This window comes from Oncorhynchus tshawytscha, linkage group LG19 (genome assembly GCF_018296145.1).
Source record: "Oncorhynchus tshawytscha isolate Ot180627B linkage group LG19, Otsh_v2.0, whole genome shotgun sequence".
Taxonomy (NCBI): domain Eukaryota; kingdom Metazoa; phylum Chordata; class Actinopteri; order Salmoniformes; family Salmonidae; genus Oncorhynchus; species Oncorhynchus tshawytscha.
In genome coordinates, this window is record NC_056447.1 from 38,125,972 (window position 1) to 38,147,367 (window position 21,396).

Here is a 21,396-nt window from a genome sequence, read left to right on the forward strand (position 1 = left end):
GTCCGTGATTGACTGTAGACCCTGCCACATACCTCGTGTCTGAGCCGTTGAATTGAGATTCTACTTTGTCTCTGTACTGGCGCTTCTAATCAGTGTTTACGACCAGGCAAAGGTTGTAGAATGAGAGTAAAGGCCATCTGTTGTATTTAGAAATTGTTAAAAAACACAACTTCATATCCACTTGGACACCCCTTCTATGATGTATAGAATGTGATAAACAATTGTGAAAGGGCATGTAAAACATTTCCTTTTTAATTCACAGAGGTTCCTGACTGTATGACAGTGTGTAAGTGTGTGTTTAAACATTATTAGAAGCATGTTTACCAGTCTCCCTTGTGCAAGAAGAGGAGCTAATCACTAGTTGACTAGCTGCCCAAAACCTTTGGGCCTGCCTTGCACTGAGGGATAGTGAAGATACTAGCAGTACATACTGGACCAGTAACATAAAACTAAACCAAGATGGGCCATTCCCCTGCAGCCTTACCTCTGAGGTGGTGTGGTCAGCCTGCAGCTGCTCGTATTGGCTCTTGAGGCGTGCCGACTCCTCCTCCCTCTCACGTGTCATGTTGTCCATCAATGTCTGCACCTGGATCAGCTCCTTCTGCAGTACCTCCATGTCCTCAACTCCCGGCCGCTGCAGCTAGGGGGCAACAGAGAGATCAGAGGTTAGGGCAGAAGGGCAGACATTTGGGGCATCAAAGAGGGGTTAGGAGTTACTGGACCACTTTAGGGTTAGGATGTAGGTTTGGGGTGAAAATAGAAAAAGGAAAGTGGGGAATTTAAGTGTTAATGGCAGTATAGAGTTCATAACGTCATAAGCGCCCTTTTCTTAAATAAGAATTTCTTCTTAACTGACTGGCCTTGTTAAATAAAGGTTACACTCTGCCCACTCCTGACATAGAAATGAATGACAAATTAAAACGATATGACTTATCTAGGTAGAGATGGTAACCCCAGCAATCCCGGTCCTGAATAGTTACTTCCTCAAGACTAGTTCCCCTTCCTTCATCATAAAATACATGGTTATATATTTTACTTTGTTAAGACAACTCTAGTCCTCTCTAAAAAAAATAATAATTATCCATGAAAGTGAAGAAATGACCCCATTAGGGGTGAACATCTATGAAGGCTCCAGGATATCCGAACAGACAACAACAAATTGGCTTAATTTCAGTTCGTCAGCTTTATCCATGACTGTTCTCTTTGTTGATAAATGGTTCTCGGAAACTCCCAACATGTTAACTAACAGGAGTGTGAACATCGAAAAGTAAAAACTGTTCAATGAAATTGGGATCAGAAAAAAGTTTTAATTACGGTGCAGTGATCACAAAACCTTTTCCATGTTATAGCCTAACTAAACAATAGGCTTTAAAGGCCTGGGGAAAGTTGTGTCATTTAAATGTAAACAGCATAGTGGGTCAATTTCTAAGAGCAACAACTAAGAGTGTTGAAGCATGAGGCTCTGTTGCCCTGGTTACCATGCTGTGAACAGCGTGAAGGAGCCCATGCAAACACGCAGATACAGAGTGTAACTGTGTGAGAGCAAAGTGTTGCATCTTGCTCATTTCAATTTCCTAGCCTATTCATTGAAGTTGCGAGACATTGCACGCCAAGAAATTGCGAGAAATAGCATTCCATTGCGAGATACCACTTTTGATTGCCGATAGACAGGCCTAGTGCAAGGTTGACTCCGTCTGCCTGGTGGCCGACCTGCCTATGCTGTGCCCCTCCCCTCTTTCTCCATCCCTTGCTAGCTTGCTATGAAAGATGCAAGCGTTTGTGTTCTTGGATGTACGGCAACTAAATCAGTATCCTCCATTCCAAAGATACTGAATCTTAGGAGCCGATTCCTAGCGGAATCTAATCTTGACGCTCAGAAATGGGAGTTGACCTGCAAGAAGTCGAGGAATCTATTCGTTGGTAGTCGACTCTCGACCGCTACGTCATTGTCATTAACAGTTGGAAAAACGGCAGAGAAAGACAAGTGTCAGCAGCGAAGTCCTGTACGGCAATACTTTGAGAAATGAGAAGGAAATGAATGCTTGCAGGGTGGAATTGAGTTACAGCAATGGTAGTACAGGTGAAATGCTAAACCGTCTGAAAAGGGATACCCTGTGAGACCTAAATCGTTGCTGGTAGCAGTGCAGCTGCATTGTGAATTCACATGGAATTGTATGAATTTTTCTTTATTGCTTTAATTGAAAACCGATACATTTAATTTCAAACATTAAAGAAAAAAAATGTAATTTTGTCACATCCCTATTTACCAACAGGTAATGAGTAAGAGGTGAAAATAAAACCCGGGAAAAAGTTATCTGGGAGTAAAATATAGGCTACATGCAAATTATTATCAGTGCCCATCAATGAATGTATACTTATTCTCAAATATTGTACAACAGTGTGTTAATATTTTAGTGCACTGTGACATGTCCATAGCTGTACAGTATGTATAGAAAGTGTCCTACATGTATGTGTACACGCGTATATGCATGACTGTGTGTGTGTATGCTTGTCTGCGTGTATACAGTCTCTGTTAGTTACCAGTTCTGTGTCTAGCCGGTCCTTGTCCTGCCTCTCTCTCTGCAGCTCCTGGATCAGGTTGGCCAGCCTCTGGTCTGCAGCCTCCCTCAGGCTCTTTTCCTCATCATAACGAGACTTGATGTCTGTCAGGGTCACCAACATACCCATGTTAAATTGAATATCCCTTCACAGAACAATGTATAACATCACCATTTATCTTCCATCCTAACCCTAACCTCTGAGCTAGTCACTGTACAATACCTGCCTATGGAACATTACACAGTGTATAGTGACATTAAAATGGTTATTCAATCAAAGCAGCTTTAGATGAGCTAAATGAACTACAGTAAGCTCCAAAAGTACTGGGACAGTGACATGTTTTAGTATTTTGGCTCTATACTGCACTGTCAGCTTTACATTTTAGGGTATTTTCATCCATATAAATTTGAAATTACAGTACTTTTTGTGCATAGTCCCCCCCCATTTTAGGGCACCAAAAGTATTGGGACAAATTCACTTACATGTGTATTAATGGTTACATCAAGTTTGTGACTCTACAAACTTGTTGGATGCATTTTCTGTTTGTTTTGGTTGTGTTTCAGATTATTTTGTGCCCAAAAGAAATTAAAATGGTAAATAATGTATTGTGTCATTTGATAATGATGAGTGAGAGAGTTAGACGTACATTTATATCATACCCAAGACTTGCTAACCTCTCACCATTACAATAACAGGGAGATTAGCATTTTGTATCTGTAATCATGGTAGCATCCACATTAACGTAGATGCATATAAAATATATTCTATTCTTATTTACAATAAAAGTGACAATTATATTATTTACCATGAATTTCAATAGGGCACAAAATCTGAAACACAACCAAAACAAACAGCAAATGCATCCAACAACTTTGTAGTCACAAGTTTGATGTAATCATTGCATAATAGGAAAATGGGACCAAATACTAAACTTTTGACTACGTTAATACACAAGTGAACTGGTCCCAATAATTTTGGTCCCCCTAAAATGGGGGGACTACACTATGTCCAAAAAGTGCTGTACTTTCTAAACAGTCCACCCGATATGGATGAAAATACCCTCAAATTAAAGGTGACCGTCTGCACTTTAACCTCTTCGTCATTGTATCATTTCAAATCTAAAGTGCTGGAGAACGGCGCCAAAACAACAAAAAATGAGTCACCGTCCCAATACTTTTGGAGCTCACTGTATATCTCAGACACCACTGAACACAACACAATATATTCACAATTTGACCCAGATACGAAGAGTGGAGAATAATATCCAATATGGTTTCTAACAGAGCAGCCAGCAGCACACATAGTGCTCCCAGTCACACAGACTCTGGATTTAAAGATGGCTGCCACACACTAACCCACTATCTCTGTGGCCAGCTGGGCTGCCTTCTGCTCAAACAGGTCTTTCATCTGCTTGATGTTGAACTTCTCCGTCTCCGCCTGGTTCAGCTTAACCGCCAGGGCTGCACAGAGAAACGGAAAGGAATGAGCAACAATAAGAAAAGATTTCAAGAACTGGGTCATGATCATCTGAGCATACCATAAAACATTGTGCAAGGGAAAATGAAAACAAACATTTCTTATTGGACAATTACATATAAACTCAGCAAAAAAATTTACGTCCTCTCACTGTCAACTGCATTTATTTTCAGGAATTTTAAAATGTGTAAATATTTGTATGAACGTAACAAGATTCAACAACTTAGACAAACTGAACAAGTTCCACAGACATGTGACTAACAGAAATTGAATAAGGTGTCCCTGAACAAAGGGGGGGGGGGTCAAAATCAAAAGTAACAGTCACTATCTGGTGTGGGCATCAGCTGCATTAAGTACTGCAGTGCATCACCCCCTCAAGGACTGCACCAGATTTGCCAGGTCTTGCTGTGAGATGTTACCCCACTCTTCCACCAAGGCACCTGCAAGTTCCCAGACATTTCTGGGGGGAATGGCCCTAGCCCTCACCGTCCGATCCAACACAGGTCCCAGACGTGCTCAATGCGATTGAGATGCCATGGCCAGCGAAGAGCCCGCAAAACAGACATTCCACCTTGCAGGAAATCACACACAGAACGAGCAGTATGGCTGGTGGCATTGTCATGCTGGAGGGTCATCTGGGTCATATAGTTTAAAAAAAGGTGAATCCGACCATCATCCCTGGTGAGACAAAACCCTGACTCGTCAGTGAAGAGCACGTTTTGCCAGTCCTGTCTGCTCCAGAGACAGAGGGTTTGCGCACATAGGCGACGTTGTTGCTGGTGATGTCTGGTGAGGACCTGCCTTACAACAGGCCTACAAGTTCAGCCTCTCTGTCTATTGCAGACAGTCTGAGCACTGACGGAGGGATTGTGCTTTCCTGGTGTAACTCGGGCAGTTGTTGTTGCCATCCTGTACCTGTCCCGCAGGTGTGATGTTCGGATGTACCAATCCTATGCAAGTGTTGTTACACGTGGTCTGCCACTGCTGTCCATCCTGTCTCCCTGTAGCGCTGTCTTAGGCGTCTCACAGTACGGATATTGCAATTTATTGCCCTGGCCACATCTGCAGTCCTCATGCCTCCTTGCAGCATGCCTAAGGCACATTCAAGCGGAGGAGCAGGGAACATGGGCATCTTTCTTTTGGTGTTTTTCCAGTCAGTAGAAAAGCCTCTTTAGTGTCCTAAGTTTTCATAACTGTAACCTTAATTGCCTACTGTCTGTAAGATGTTAGTGTCTTAATGACCATTCCACAGGTGCATGTTAATTACTTATTTATGGTTCATTACTTGTTAAACCATGAGAAACAGTGTTTAAACCCTTTACAATGAAGATCTGTGAAGTTATTTGGATTTTTACTAATTATCTTTAAAAGACAGGGTCCTGAAAAAGGGAGGTTTCTTTTTTTGCTGAGTTTAGTACTTCTCTGTTTCGGGAAGGTTTTCTTCTGTTTGTGGCTTAATGAACATGGTCTTAAATCACTCACCAGAATCCTCTGAGCCTGCCTGGCCGTCATTATGTTGACCCTGAAACGAGATGAACACTGATATGTCCATACCAGCTAAGCAGTGTATCACACATAAGAACTGGTTAATTGTCAAAATGTATTGTAGTTTGGTATTCTATCATCGGTTGGCTGTTACCGGAAAACCCTTATTTCATGTCAACTCCCTCAGGTATTCTGGTAAGATGAGAGAAGCCATGAAAAATGAATATTCAAATGTTGAATTTCTATGGGAGTGGCTGTAATGAGATATCATTTGATAGTAGACATCTTAGAGGAATTACTTGCTTCAGGTGTCCTTGCACTTTGTCCAGCTCCTTCTTCAGCTCGCCAGAGAACCATCGCTCCTCCTGACAGATACACACGCGTGCGCACACATACGTTACGCAGTGAAGAGCAATAAACCTAAAATTCTCTATCGGCCTAATCTCTCCCCAAAAATGTATGATGGTACCTTGAGCGAGGTCTGCATTTCTTGCAACTCTTGCCGGAGAAGAATAAAGTCTTCCCTGGAGGAGGAAAGGAGAAGGACATTTACCTGAAATGTTTATTATTATTCTGAATGTATACTGAACATTTTGTAATTACAGTACAAGTTCAAAAAGAAGAAAGGCAATAATGACGATTATGATAGGAGCTACAGTTGAAGTCGGAAGTTTACATACACTTAGGTTGGAGTCATTAAAACTTGTTTTTCAACCACTCTACAAATTTCTTGTTAACAAACTATAGTTTTGGCAAGTCAGTTAGGACATCTTCTTTCTGTATGACACAAGTCATTTTTCCAACGATTGTTTACAGACAGATTATTTCACTGTATCACAATTCCAGTGGGTCAGAAGTTGACATACACTAAGTTGACTGTGTCTTTAAACAGCTTGGAAAATTCCAGAAAATTATGTCATGGTTTTAGAGGCGTCTGATAGGCTAATTGACATCATGAGTCAATTGGAGGTGTACCTGTTGATGAGGCCTACCTTCAAACTCAGTGCCTCTTTGCTTGACATCATGGGAAAATCAAAAGAAATCAGCCAAGACCTCAGAAAAAGAATTGTAGACCTCCACAAGTCTGGTTCATCATTTCCAAACGCCTGAAGGTACCACCTTCATCTGTACAAACAATAGTATGCAAGTATAACCACCATGGGTCCACGCAGCCAGCACACCGCTCAGGAAAGAGACGAGTTCTGTCTCCTAGAGATAAACGTACTTTGGTGCGAAAAGTGAAAATCAATCCCAGAACAACAGCAAAGGACCTGGTGAAGATGCTGGAGGAAACAGGCACAAAAGTATCTATAGCCACAGTAAAACGAGTCCTATATCGACATAACCAGAAAGGCCGCTCAGCAAGGAAGAAGCCACTGCTCCAAAACCACCATAAAAAAGCTAGACTACGGTTTGGAACTGCACATGGGGAGAAAGATCGTACTTTTTGGAGAAATGTCCTCTGGTCTGATGAAACAAAAATAGAACTGTTTGGCCATTATGACCATCGTTATGTTTGGAGGAAAAAGGGAGAGGCTTGCAAGCTGAAGAACACCATCTCAACCTTGAAGCATGGGGGTGGCAGCATCATGTTGTGGGGGTGCTTTGCTGCAGGAGGCACTGACGCACTTCACAAAAGAGATGGCATCATGAGGAAAGAAAATTATGCAGATATATTGAAGCAACATCTCAAGACAGCAGTCAGGAAGTTAAAGCTTTGTCACAAATGGGTCTTCCAAATGGATAATGACCCCAAGCACACTTCCAAAGTTGTGGCAAAGTGGCTTAAAGACAAAAGTCAAGGTATTGGAGTGGCCATCACAAAGCCCTGACCTCATTCCTATAGAACATTTGTAGGCAGAACTGAAAAAGCGTGTGTGAGCAAGGAGGCCTACAAACCTGACTCAGTTACGCCAGCTCTGTCAGGAGGAATGGGCCAAAATTCACCCAACTTATTGTGGGAAGCTTGTGGAAGGCTACCCGATACATTTGACCCAAGTTAAACAATTTAAAGGCAATGCTACCAAATACTAATTGAGTGTATGTAAACTTCTGACCCACTGGGAATGTGATGAAAGAAATAAAAGCTGAAATAAATCACTCTACTAATATTCTGACATTTCACATTCTTAAAATAAAGTGGTGATCCTAACTGACCTAAGACAGGGCATTTTTACTTGGATTAAATGTCAGAAATTGTGAAAAACTGAGCTTAAATGTATTTGGCTAAGGTGCATGTAAACTTCTGACTTCAACTGTAAATATATAGATGAGCGATGGCCAAACCCCATACGCAAGATGCAGTAGATGGTATAGAGTACAGTATATACATATGAGATGAGTAGTGTAGGGTATGTAAACATTATATAAAGTGGCATTGTTTAAAGTGACAAGTAATACATTTATTACATCCAATGTTTTATTATTAAAGTGGCTAGAGATTTGAGTCAGTATGTTGGCAGCAGCCACTCAATGTTAGTAACGGCTGTTTAACAGTCTGATGGCCTTGAGATAGACCTGAAAAACAGCTTCTCTCGGTCACAGCTTTGAATCACCGGTACTGACCTCGCCTTTTGGAAGATAGCGGGGTGAACAGGCAGTGGCTCGGGTGGTTGTTGTCCTTGATGATCTTTTTGGCCTTCCTGCGACGTCGGGTGCTGTAGGTGTCCTGGAGGGCAGGTAGTTTGCCCCCGGTGATGCGTTGAGCAGATCTCACTACCCTCTGAAGAGCCTTACGGCCTGACGGGATGCTCTCAATTACGCATCTGTAAAAGCTTGTGAGTATTTTAGGTGACAAGCCAAATTTCTTCAGCCTCCTGAGGTTGAAGAGGCGCTGTTGCGCCTTCTTCACCACGCTGTCTGTGTGGGTGGACCATTTCAGTTTGTCCGTGATGGGTATGCAGAGGAACTTAACTTTCCACCTTCTCCACTACTGTCCTGTCAATGTGGGTAGGGGGGTGCTCCCTCTGCTGTTTCCTGAAGTCCATGATCATCTCCTTTGTTTTGTTGACGTTGAGTGGGAGGTTATTTTCCTGACACCACACCACCACCGCATGTGGGAACAGCAGACTGGGATAGGGATGGATTCGTCTGCGCATGCTCCGAGATCGCGGTTAGGGATGCCGTCTGGGCCGGCAACTTTGCGAGGGTTAACACGTTTAAAATGTTTTACTCACGTTGGCTGCGGTGAAGGAGAACCTACAGGTTCTGGTAGCGGGTCGTGTCAGTGACACTGTATTGTCCTCAAAGCGAGCAAAGTTGTTTAGTTTGTCTGGGACGTGACGAGGCTGGTTTTCTTTTTGTAATCCGTGATTGACTGTAGACCCTGCCACATATGTCTCGTGTCTGAGCCGTTGAATTGCGACTCTACTTTGTCTCAATACTGACGCTTAGCTTGTTTGATTGCCTTGTGGAGGGAATAGCTACACTGTTTGTATTCGGTCATGTTTCCTGCCGGCCATGATTAAAAGCGACCTTTCAGTTACTGGCCCAACGCTCTAACCACTAGGTTACCTGCCACCCATGTAGCCTAGCCAGCATTTGTTCATAAGATGCTACCTCCAAGATTGATTATATCCACTGTTTCAGAGTAGGAGCTGCTGTAATGATACCAACAGTGATCAGTGCAAATTCCTCATTTGTTACATGAGGTAACTTTGTTCTTTCGCTCACGATACATATTCTCTGTGAAACTGGAATTGTTAAACCCAACCAATCCTCCAGATATTTCAAAACATCCTTCCAGAAAGGTAGCACTAATATACATTTAGTGTGTAAAAATGCATGTAAAAATGTCCCTGTGTCTTTTTGTCATTTCCAACACAGAGAATTGTTGGTCTTCTTATGAAGCCTTGTTGGGGTCCAATAAAACCTGAGTTAACCCCTGGCTTCCCTTTTTCCTCCCTGAGCTGGACAAGGTCTTCAACCAGGTATCATCCTCAATTTCATACTTAAGGTCAATTTGCCATATTGTTCTGAGGTTTTTACAGTCTTTACTCTTCAGATAATAAATATTGAGTCAAAAAATGGCTGCTTTATGTTCGGGTAATTCCAAATACTTAGCTATTGGGTTATTTCCTGGATTTTGTGTTTGGTCGGGTTAAAACATTCTCTCAATTGTAAATACAGTGGGGAGAACAAGTATTTGATAACCTGCTAAATCGGCAGCGTTTCCTACTTACAAAGCATGTAGAGGTCTGTAATTTTTATCATATGTACACTTCAAATGTGAGAGACGGAATATAAAACAAAAATCCAGAAAATCACATTGTATGATTTTTAAGTAATTAATTTGCTTTTTACTGCATGACATAAGTATTTGATCACCTACCAACCAGTAAGAATTCCGGCTCTCACAGACCTGTTAGTTTTTCTTTAAGAAGCCCTCCTGTTCTCCACTCATTACCTGTATTAACTGCACCTGTATAAAAGACACCTGTCCACACACTCAATCAAACAGACTCCAATCTCTCCACAATGCCCAAGACCAGACCAATGTGATGTTCTGGATTTTTGTTCTAGATTCCGTCTCTCACAGTTGAAGTGTACATATGATAAAAATTGCAGACCTCTACATGCTTTGTAAGTAGGAAAACCTGCAAAATCGGCAGTATATAAAATACTTGTTCTCCCCACTGTATTTCCAGAAATATCCTGTCTCCCACATATTTTTGTACCAAATCAGAGTATGACATCAATAGGTATTTATTGTACAGATCACCTATAGTTTGAATTCCTTTCATTAGCCACTGTTTCCAGTACAGAGACTTCTTTCCTAGCCGTAGCCTAGGATTGTGTAACAATGACGAGTATCCTTGTTTTAGATTCCACATATCTTGTGTACTGTTCTCCACATCTCTTTTGAGTATAACAAAATTGGGTTGCGAGTTTCAACAGACCTCTCCCCTATAAGACTGTGACAGAGTATCAACAGGGGTGAAAGGATAACTTAATTCCCATTCTATTGTTATCCAATCCAAGCCAGCATCCCTTTTGCCCCAACGTTTCGCCAATTTAGCCATTTCAATTGATAAATTGTACAATTTAACATCTGGTAAAGCGAAGCCTCCTTACATCCCTTGGTGAGCACACAATCTTCATATTAATCCATTTTTTTCCCTATCCCACAAAAAGTATTTAGTTAATTTGTCATATTGTTTCAAATACAAGTCGAGAATATACATAGGTAACATTGAAGACATATAATTAAAATATTGGGACCACAACCATTTTAATCACATTGATCTTTCCCAATAAAGAAAGTTTAATATTTTCTAAATTGGTCTTAATCTTGACTAGGTAGTGGCTCAGAATTTAGTCCCATCACTTCCTCCAAATTTGAGCTCAATTTAATACCCAAATATTTCATCCCATTAGGAACCCATTTGGAATTAAATAGGGTTCCAGAGTAACATATGGCATTAATTGGCATTGCTTCCGACTTATTCCAATACATTTTGTAGCCCGACATACTAGAATATGATTCAATACAATTAAGGAATCAGGATCAGAGACCAGCAGTAGAATATAATCTGCATACATAAGCAGCTTGTGTCATTTGCCTCCTCCACATTACACCCCTAATTTATCTGTTCTTATCATTGTCACAAGAGGCTCTAAAACGATGGTAAACAGGAGGGGAGCGTGAGCAACCCTTCCTTGTGCCTCTAGAAAGACAGAAAAAAGGAGACATAAATCCATTCGTAAATACTGTTGCTTTAGGATTGCAATTGAGGACTCTTATACATTTACAAAAGTCAGGTCCAAAACCAGGGTGAGAAAAGAGAAAAGCCCACTCTACCCTATCAAATACCTTCTCAGCATCTAAAGAGACAGCAGTGGTAGGAACTATATTTGAGCGGTTTAACCACATGAGATGTAAGAGCTTCCTCATATTATCAGTTCAGGTCCTGTTCTTAATAAATCCTACTTGGTCACTATGTATAATATTAGGTAGTGCCTTCTAAGCGTATCGCAAGGGTCTTAGTAAGAATCTTGCAATCCACATTGAGGCTGATAGCTCTAAAATTCCCTGGTTCTGTAGTATCTCTATCCTTCTTAGGAATCAGTGATATCAAAGCCTCATTAAAGGTGTCCGGAAGGGAGCCATTTTTAAATTCCTCTTGGTAAAACCACTGTCAATACAGGTACAAGAATGTCAATATACTTTTTATAGTATTCTACAAAAATTCCATTCAGACCAGGTGGTTTCCCTGCTTTCATAGATACAGTGAGATGGTGTCTCTAACCTCCTCTTCTGTTATAGTACAGTCCAGGTCCTCTACCTGGCTATCTGATAATCTAGGTAATTATATACCAGACAAAAAAGTATCCATATCTGTGGGGCTCGCTGAAAAAGAGGATATATATGAATCTTCATAAAAATGTTGAAACACACTTTGTCACCATCTTACTGCCCTTCTTAATTGCTGGAATTACATTAGAAGTGTTGTGCATTTTTAGTTGTCTTGCTAGTAGCCTGCCTATCTTCTCACTTCCCTTATAAAACCTGGTTCTAAGTCTAAACAGCACATATTCAGCCTTTTTGTTATACATTTAGCGCAACTGAAATGTGAAATGTCTTGCCAAATTGCATCACCGCCTGGTGTGGCAACTGTTCGGCATCTGACCGTAAGGCGCTACAGAGGGTAGTGCATACGCCCAGTACATCACTGGTGCCAAGCTTCCTGCCATCCAGGACCTATATACTAGGCGGTGTCAGAGGAAAGATTTTTTTTTAAATAGTCAAAAACTCCAATCACCCAAGTCAGAGACGGTTCTCTCTGCTACCGCAGAGCAAGCGGTACCGGAGTCTAGGACCAAAAGGCTTCTTAACAGCTTCTAGCCCTAAGCCATAAGACTGCTGAACAAAAAATCAAATGGCCACCCGGGTTATTTTACATTGATCCCACACACCCCAATTGTTTTTTACACTGCTGCTACTCGCTGTTTATTATCTATGCATAGTCACTTTACCCCTACCTACATTAACAAACTACCACGACTAACCTGTACCCCCGCATATTGACTCAGTACCGGTACCCCCTGTATAAAGCCTCAACATTGTTATTTTATTGTGTTACTTTTTATTATTTGTCTCTTTCTTGAACTGTTGGTTAAGGGCTTGTAAGTAAGTACTCGGCGCATGTGACAAATAGTTTCTGATTTTATGCTTTTGCAGCGGCTAATGCGGATCCTAATAAATACCAAAAATACCAAGAGGACAGGACAACTAAGTATCCTTATAGTGTGCTACAGTAAAGCCAGGAAGAAGACAGTGGTCTTACCGGCCAGGGCCCATGCTGGGGGGCTGGTCTCCTGAATCGTGGTATAGTTCATAGTGCTTAAACAGCTCCTCTGCGGAGTTGTGGGACTTCATGCACTGGGGACAGATGAATCCCTGCACACAGACATAGGCTAGACATGATCAGACTACGGAATACAGGATAGGGATCATGGCCCCACAACTAAAACGTTCAGTGGTACAGTAGTACAATGGTACAGTAGTCCATCGGGTGAGTTACACAAGTAAGAGACACGTGTTACCTCGGAGGTCTGGTCATTGTTGAGGTCTGCACTGGGCTGGTCTGACTCAGAGTTCTGGGAGCCTCCTTTCCCAGGAGTCTGTGGGAGGGACAGAAGACAAAGGAGGGAGGTGACAGTCAAATTAAAATGAGTCACAGCAGTGGACATCCTGTTAAGCCATCCATTCGCTGAAATCTACCCAAACAAGTAGCGTTGGCATGTAATGGGTATTGAAGAACAGCTCTGTGAGATACATTTTTGACACAGCGCCCATAACTGGCTGAGAGACTTCCATTTGTGGGGCTGCATCACAAGGGAGTGTATCTGAGTCAGACCGAGAGAGCGACAGAGCTAAGCTTTACCTGCACTTGGCACTTCCACTAGTGTCACCTCAGGACACAGAGGGCTGAAACAAAACGCCCCTTAACAGGAGTGCTACTCCTCACACACAAAGATGAATGAATCTAGTCTATATCTAAGGAGTCCAAAAGCACAACTCAAAGCAGTAGGCTAGGCCTACTGGGCTAGATGTGGGCTACTTTCTTACTGTCTGACTGACTAATTGTCAACATTGAGTGTAGAGAAGTAATTCAGTTCACATGATGATGATTAGACAAAAGAAGGCAGTGTAATCTTCAACTATGTATGGAATTTAGGGAATCTTTTTTATTTTTTAAAGATAATATTGAATAAATATCCATTTAGGTTAGCTATGGTGGGTGGGTTTGTGCTATCTCCTGCAGCTCTATAGTGCCACTGCAGAGTCTGTGACCAAATTATTGGACATAATATACTCTACAGGAATATCAAAGTCCCAGTGGGATATCTGCTACTTTTAGAGTTATGATCCTATTTGTAAGAATGAACAGAGTGCATGTAAATGTGTTATCAAAATGGTCACCATCTGCTGGTGATTTGAAGGATGTGCAATGACAAGTAAATGGGAGAGTTGTGACTGATTAGGCTACATTGCCTACTATGCCAATTTCTCTGTTTAAAAAGTGGGCCATAACTTTAATAAAAGTAGTGGAGTTCACATTTTGTAACTTTGATATGCCCGTAGAGTATATTAAGTTCAACAATATATAGAAAAATTTGCCAAATCGCAAACAGTATATTTTCAATATTCATGTTTATATGTTCATTTATGAATATTGAAAAATATAAGACAATTGTTATTGAAAACAAAATACTACTCATATTCCAGAACAAGTGGTAGAGCTTCATATGACATAATTTTTTTTGTGGCACCTACAGATGAAACATTAGGGAGTCTTAATTAAAGGAGGCCTGGGTAAGGCAAAAATGGCATGTATATAATATGCAATTTTTTGTTAATTATTTCTCAAATATGCTTTTAGATATAAATGTAAAACATTTGTCAACAATCCTTCCTCCAAAGGAACATTTAATGGATTACATACATGTCCTGAAAATCATGGTATTAAAAATGCACTATGCCAAAATCGCTCCACCATTTCCTGGTTGCTAATATTTTAATAGTTTGCCTAATTTCAGTTTGTGAGATAAAACAAGCAAGTATAGCGTAGATATGCGCTATGCTGCCGGGGGTACACCAAATAAAAGTGTGATACACCTGCCCTCAAATACACCTCTGCTGTTTTCAACCAAGATCTCAGCGATCACTGCCTCATTACCTGCATCCCTAATGATTCTGCGGTCAAACGACCACCCCTTATCACTGTCAAACGCTCCCTAAAACACTTCAGCGAGCAGCCCTTTCTAATCGACCTGGCCGGGGTATCCTGGAATGATACTGACCTCATCCCGTCAGTAGAGGATGCCTGAATATAAATAAGCATGCTCCATTCAAAAAATGTAGACCCAGGAACAGATATAGCTCTTGGTTCACTCCAGACGTGACTGCCCTCGACCAGCACAAAAAACATCCTGTGGCGTACTGCATTAGCATCGAATAGCCCCCGTGATATGCAACTTTTCAGGGAAGTTAGGAACCAATATACACAGACCGTTAGGAAAGCTAAGCCTAGCTTTTTCAAACAGAAATTTGCATCCTGTAGCACAAAATCAAAAAAGTTCTGGGACACAGTAAAGTCCATGGAGAATAAGAGCACCTTCTCCCAGCTGCCCACTGCACTGAGGAAACTAGGAAACACTGTTACCACCGACTAGGCTAGGAAACACTATTACCACTGATAAATACACTATAATAGAGAATTTCAATAAGCATTTGTCTACGGCTGGCCATGCTTTCCACCTGGCTACCCCTACCCCAGTCAACTGCCCGGCACCCCCCACAGCAACTCGCCCAAGCATCTCCCGTTTCTCTTTCACCCAAATCCAGATGGCTGATGTTCTGAAAGAGCTGCAAAATCGGGACCCCTACAAATCACTCAGGCTAGACAATCTGGACCCTCTCTTTCTAAAATGATCTGCCAAAATTGTTGCAACCCCTATTACTAGCCTGTTCAACCTCTCTTTCGTATCTTCTGAGATCCCCAAAGATTGGAAAGCTGCAGTGATCATCCCCCTCTTCAAAGGTGATGACACTAGACCCAAACTGCTACAGACCTATATCTATCCCAGCCTGCCTTTCTAAGGTCTTCAAAATCCAAGTTAACAAACAGATTAACGACCATTTCAAATCCCACCGTACCTTCTCCGCTATGCAATCTGGTTTCAGAGCAGGTCATGGGTGCACCTCACCACATTCTTATCGGCAGACTAAATAGCCTTGGTTTCTCAAATGACTGCCTCACCTGGTTCACCAACTACTTCTCTGATAGAGTTCAGTGTGTCAAATTGAAGGGCCTGTTGTCTGGACCTCTGGCAGTCTCTATGGGGGTGCCACAGGGTTAAATTCTTGGGCCGACTTGCTTCTCTGTATACATCAATGATGTCACTCTTGCTGCTGGTGATTCTCTGATCCACCTCTACGCAGATGACTCCATTCTGTACACTTCTGGCCCTTCGGACAAACTAACCTCCAGACGAGCTTCAATGCCGTACAAATATCCTTCCGTTGCTCTTAAATGCAAGTAAAACTAAATGCATGCTCTTCAACCGATCGCTGCCCACACCTGCCTGCCCATCCAGCATCACTACTCTGGACGGATCTGACTTAGAATATGTGGACAACTACAAATACCTAGGTGTCTGGTTAGACTGTAAACTCTCCTTCCAGACTCACATTAAGCATCTCCAATCCAAAATTAAATCTAGAATCGGCTTCCTATTTCGCAACAAAGCCTCCTTCACTCATGCTGCCAAAGATACCCTCGTAAAACTGACCATCCTACCGATCCTTGACTTCGGCGATGTCATTTACAAAATAGCCTTCAATACCCTACTCAATAAATTGGATGCAGTCTATCACAGTGCCATCCGTTTTGTCACCAAAGCCTCATATACTACCCACCATTGCAACCTGTACGCTCTCGTTGGCTGGCCCTCGCTTCATACTCGTCGTCAAACCCACTGGCTCCAGGTCATCTACAAGTCTCTGCTTGGTAAAGCCCCGCCTTATTTCAGCCCCGCCGCCTTTCCTTCCAGTTCTCTGCTGCCAATGACTGGAATGAACTGCAAAAATCAATGAAGCTGGAGACTCATATCTCCCTCACTAGCTTTAAGCACCAGCTGTCAGAACAACTCACAGATCACTGCACCTGTACATATCCCATCTGTAATAGTAATCCAACTACATCATCCCCATACTGTATCTATTTATCTTGCTCCTTTGCACCCCAGTATCTCTACTTGCACATTTACCTTCTGCACATCAATCACGCCAGTGTTTAATTGGTATGTTGTAATTACTTCGCCACCATGGCCTATTTATTGCCTTACCTCCCTTATCTTACCTCATTTGCACACACTGTATATAGAATTTGTCTACTGTATTATTGACTGTATGTTTGTTTATTCCATGTGTAACTCTGTTGTTGTATGTGTCAAACTGCTTTACTTAATTCTTGGCCAGGTCGCAGTTGTAGATGAGAACTTATTATTATTTGTGCCCTGGTCCTATAAGAGCTCTTTGTCACTTCCCACGAGCCGGGTTGTGACAAAAACTCAGTCATTCTTATGTTCAATAAATGTATTATATAGTGTGTGTGTGTTGCAGGCTTACAATTATGGCAAAAAAACAACATTTGAGTGCGCTGACCCTGGTGCAGCTGGAGGTTGAAAGTTTGAAGGGATACAGGACTATAAAAAGTTAAAGAACCACTCGTGTAGAGGATCATTGTACCATCTAAACATCTGAAATATATTTTCCATTACCAAAAATATTGTATTTTCATTTGTTTGAAGGTGGTGTACAAAAACGAAAGTAAAATATGAAAAACGAAACATAAAAACGGGAAGCACATAGATCTACAACTTCTTAGACTTGCTTTCAATGATAATCACAGTTCTATAACTCACATTTCTATGAGAATGTTGGCAGGTCACCCAAAAATGTACATATTGCAGCTTGAATAATTTTGATCCTGGTTTCAAGAGGAATTATCCATTTCCATAGGGGAAAGGGAAAATCGACCGAATGTGAAATGAAAGTGAAATGCAGGATGTGACAGAATTTAGCAAATGACCGGCCAAAACTGTTATGGTGACTAACAAGTAGGCTAAATAGAAATATATGTAATGAATGAATGTGTATCTGTGGTTTAGCATGAACAACGAGCTGTTCACGAACACTGCAACAGGAAGTGTTGGGATGGGGCTAACTTTTACAACACTCAATAGCTTTGATTTCACCAGTGTACCTAACTATCTCATGTTTTGGTGGCAAGCATGTACAGGACAAATAATTGGCGAAAGAAAGGAGTACGTAAACTGTCAATGTCTTATGACACATAATTTGGCCTTGATTCAGCAGCAGTGCCTGATATTGCCATGTATAACGTTATAAGCCATTCATTGCTTGCATGTAAGTTAGCAAGCTAACTAGCTACTTGCATACCGGTAACTTAAAACGAGAAGGCTAACCAAAGATAGTGGACAAATTAAGAGGTCTCCCTCAAACCGTTTACCAAAAGGTCACAGTTTCGGTCTACTTAATGGGTGTCGTTGGATAGGTAATTGTTCTAAAGTTACCATTTGAGCGAACAAGTTAGCTAGCCATGCCCATGGGCATCTTCCAAAAAGCTTACCTAGGCTTAGCTACTAGCCTGGCAGTTTACGTAACGTTAGCTAGCTAGCTACATTTTAACATTAGCCATAAGCCAAACTGAGCTAGTAAGCACATTGTACCAACCATATATTTATCTCCACGGTACCAACACACTAGCTGTCTACTACTGTTCAAACTGACTGTAGTTTATATACGTGGACATTTGATGCTAGCTAGGCCTGTTTTGTTGTGTCGGCCTGACTGGCTGACAACAGACACAGAGCGCAGGCCTGTGCAACACAAGGAAAGCGACTTGGTATCATATAAACTGAACGCCAGCCGCTTTGATTCTGGAATCTTACCATTTGAAGTATCCGTCTAAGCATGCTCGATATCGATTTATGTTTGACTGTAAAATGAAATACGATTAATGTTCCAAGGGAAAAGTTTACGCCCGTTGTTGGTTCTCGGAACACCTGACCAAGCCCGCTGTTTCTGGGGCGGGGCAGAGCTCAGTCTGAGTGAGGTAAGAGCTACATTCAAGACATTTAATTGTTTTCAAACGTTGGATAGCCGGTGACTTTACTGTATTTCAGAGGGCAACAGAATCCCATCATAGAGATAGTTGGAGGACTAAACTTGGATATAACCCATTTTAGCAAGTACATTGCAGTTGAGGGCTTTCACCATTTTAAAGTATTCAACTGGGTGGGGATTTATTTGGGTTGGGAGCGATCAGCCAATCATCAGATCATTGTCTTATTCAAATTGGGTGCTATGGTTTGTAAATGTCTTTAAGCTACAGTATATCATTGCCATAGAGGCCAGAATAAATTACACACAAGATTTGGTTCACAACTCCAGCACTGTAAATCACCTATATTAGCTTTACACTTTTTTTCAAACACAAAAGAAGAAGAAAATTGACTACTTTAAAATGGAGCCTCAATGGTGCTGTCACAGACACCATAATGGCACAGATACAAAGATGAGACCTCTTTCCATCTGTATGGGCTCCATTGACATACTAGTGTGTGCATGCTTTTGTTATAGCCAAGTTCTAACACCTGATTCAATCAATTGATCACAGGCTTTATTTTCAAAGCATCTTTTTTTTTCAATTTCAGTAGCAAACATTGGGATTCAGGATAACAATAGGGAATGTTTAACCCCAAGGAAACGTAACTACAATTTAACTCCCTTGGGGAAGTTTGTCATGGACTAGGATGGTTAGTCCCCTGTTTATTGACCATATGCTTTCTTGAATTTAACCCTCTCAAGAATCTGCTGAGGTAAGAGTTGTGGGGCTCCCGAGTGGCGCAGAGGTCTAAGGCACTGCATCTCAGTGCTAGAAGTGTCACTAAAGACCCTGTTTCGATTCCAAGCCGTATCACAAGTGGCTGTGATTGGGAGTCCCATAGTAGTAGTAATATTAGTACCAGAGGGATCCTTGTTATTTGCTGTCTGAAAAGCTCAAATAAACGAATAAAGTGATCACAAGACACGTTATGGGCTAGTAAGGAAGGCAAATTCAAGTCAGACCAGCCCCTGGTCTATAGAATTTAGGGTGAGAGTGACTTACAATGAGAGAAATGCCTCTGAAGGATGTTTGAAAACTGTGGTATGTCACATTTAACTAATACATTTAATAACACATAAGCTGTAATCATCTACTTGGAGAAACTCAATAATTATTACAAATGTAGTTTGCCAGCAGCATACCACTGCTGGCTTGCTTCTGAAGCTAAGCAGGGTTGGTCCTGGTCAGTTCCTGGATGGGAGACCATATGCTGCTGGAAGTGGTGTTGGAGGGCCAGTAGGAGGCACTCTTTCCTCTGGTCTAAGAAAATATCCCCATTCCCCAGGGCAGTGATTGGGGACACTACCCTGTCTAGGGTGCTGTCTTTTGGATGGGACAATAAACAGGTGTCCTGACTCTCTGAGGTCATTAAAGACTCCGTGGCACTTATTGTAAGAGTAGGCTTGTTAACCCTGGTGTCCTGGCTAAATTCTCAATCTGGCCCTCAAATCATCACGGTCACCTAATAATCCCCAGTTTACAATTGGCTCATTCATCCCCCTCCTCTCCCCTGTAACTATTCCCCAGATCCTTGCTGCAAATGAGAATGTGTTCACAGTTAACGTACCTGGTAAAATAACAGATAAATAAAAATAGTCCTGTTTTGATATTGAAATACAGTATCTTTATTTAAGCATGAGAGTGAAGAGCAGAGAACACATTTGTGCATACCAATACAGTAAGTACATTGTGTAACCCTCAACCACTTTGATTGGAAAGATAAAATAATTATAAAATGCCATTTTAACGTCTTTCCTAGGCTTTGTGTAATATCATGGGAGTCGTTGCTTTCAGTTGTCTGCCTCCTTTGCATTTGGTGAGTCGATCATGTCACTATGCTCTTGTTTATGCTATGTCCCATTTAATTTCTCCAAATTCTAATGATCTAGGTGGGAAGAGTGCCCTTGAAAAACCAATCATATTTTTCAATAAAACTGTACAAATTAAAAATCAAACCAAGTCGTTTTGGCAACATTTGCTAACCATATATTGCATCTTTGTCACACCTGCTCCTGCAAAGCCCTCTATTGCTCATCTTGTGTCTCCTTGACCTGCCGCCATTCCCCATTACCCCCCCCCTCTCTCTCTCTTACTCTCTGTGTGATTGTGTGGGCAGAGTCAGGTGTGCTGCAGTCAGAGCAGTCAATCTACGCGGCTAGCTGTTTGTTACTATTAGATCCTGTTAGCCTGTTGTGCCTGGTTTCCTTGCCTGACGCTGTTTTCCTCTCCACTATAGTTCCGCTCGCTCTGACCCTGGTCCCTGTCTCCAGTTCCACGTCTCGTCATCACTCTACTCTGTCCTGGATTCCCCACTCTACTACTCCCTTGGATTCCCTTCCGGACCTGCTTACCCTGTCCTAACCCCTCTCGCTCCAGCCTCCGCACCTGGTTTTCTGCAACCCACCCAAGCTTCCCCTGGCCTGCACTCCATCTTCCCCCTGTGTTTCAATAAATACCTTGGTTACTTCATCCCAGTCCCCTCGTCTGAGTCTGCTCTTGGGTTCCCATGTTCCACTCCGTGTAACAATCTTCACATATAGTACATTTAAATACTATTCAAAAGCATCATGGTGTCCTTGATCCGCTCCAGGCATAAGCCCTCTCAAAACTTTTTATTACAATCTTTTTTCTCTTCCAGCAAATGTATAGCCTAGTTAACCAGACTGACCAATGCCGC

At 41.8% G+C, this 21,396-nt stretch overlaps 1 protein-coding gene across 1 annotated transcript in view; it reads right to left on the reverse strand.

The window, feature by feature from the left end:
* LOC112218997 (early endosome antigen 1-like) overlaps nucleotides 1-18,632 on the reverse strand; it is a 42,667-nt gene extending 24,035 nt beyond the window's left edge. The window contains exons 1-9 of the mRNA XM_042301638.1: nucleotides 18,502-18,632; nucleotides 13,066-13,143; nucleotides 12,807-12,919; nucleotides 5,990-6,044; nucleotides 5,820-5,885; nucleotides 5,518-5,557; nucleotides 3,915-4,019; nucleotides 2,542-2,663; nucleotides 485-640 (exon numbers count right to left, since the gene is read on the reverse strand). Of these exons, the coding sequence (XP_042157572.1) occupies nucleotides 485-640; nucleotides 2,542-2,663; nucleotides 3,915-4,019; nucleotides 5,518-5,557; nucleotides 5,820-5,885; nucleotides 5,990-6,044; nucleotides 12,807-12,919; nucleotides 13,066-13,143; nucleotides 18,502-18,525 (759 nt within the window). The 5' untranslated portion in view covers nucleotides 18,526-18,632. The remainder of the gene's footprint in view (nucleotides 1-484; nucleotides 641-2,541; nucleotides 2,664-3,914; nucleotides 4,020-5,517; nucleotides 5,558-5,819; nucleotides 5,886-5,989; nucleotides 6,045-12,806; nucleotides 12,920-13,065; nucleotides 13,144-18,501) is intronic.
* Nucleotides 18,633-21,396: the final 2,764 nt, after the last annotated feature.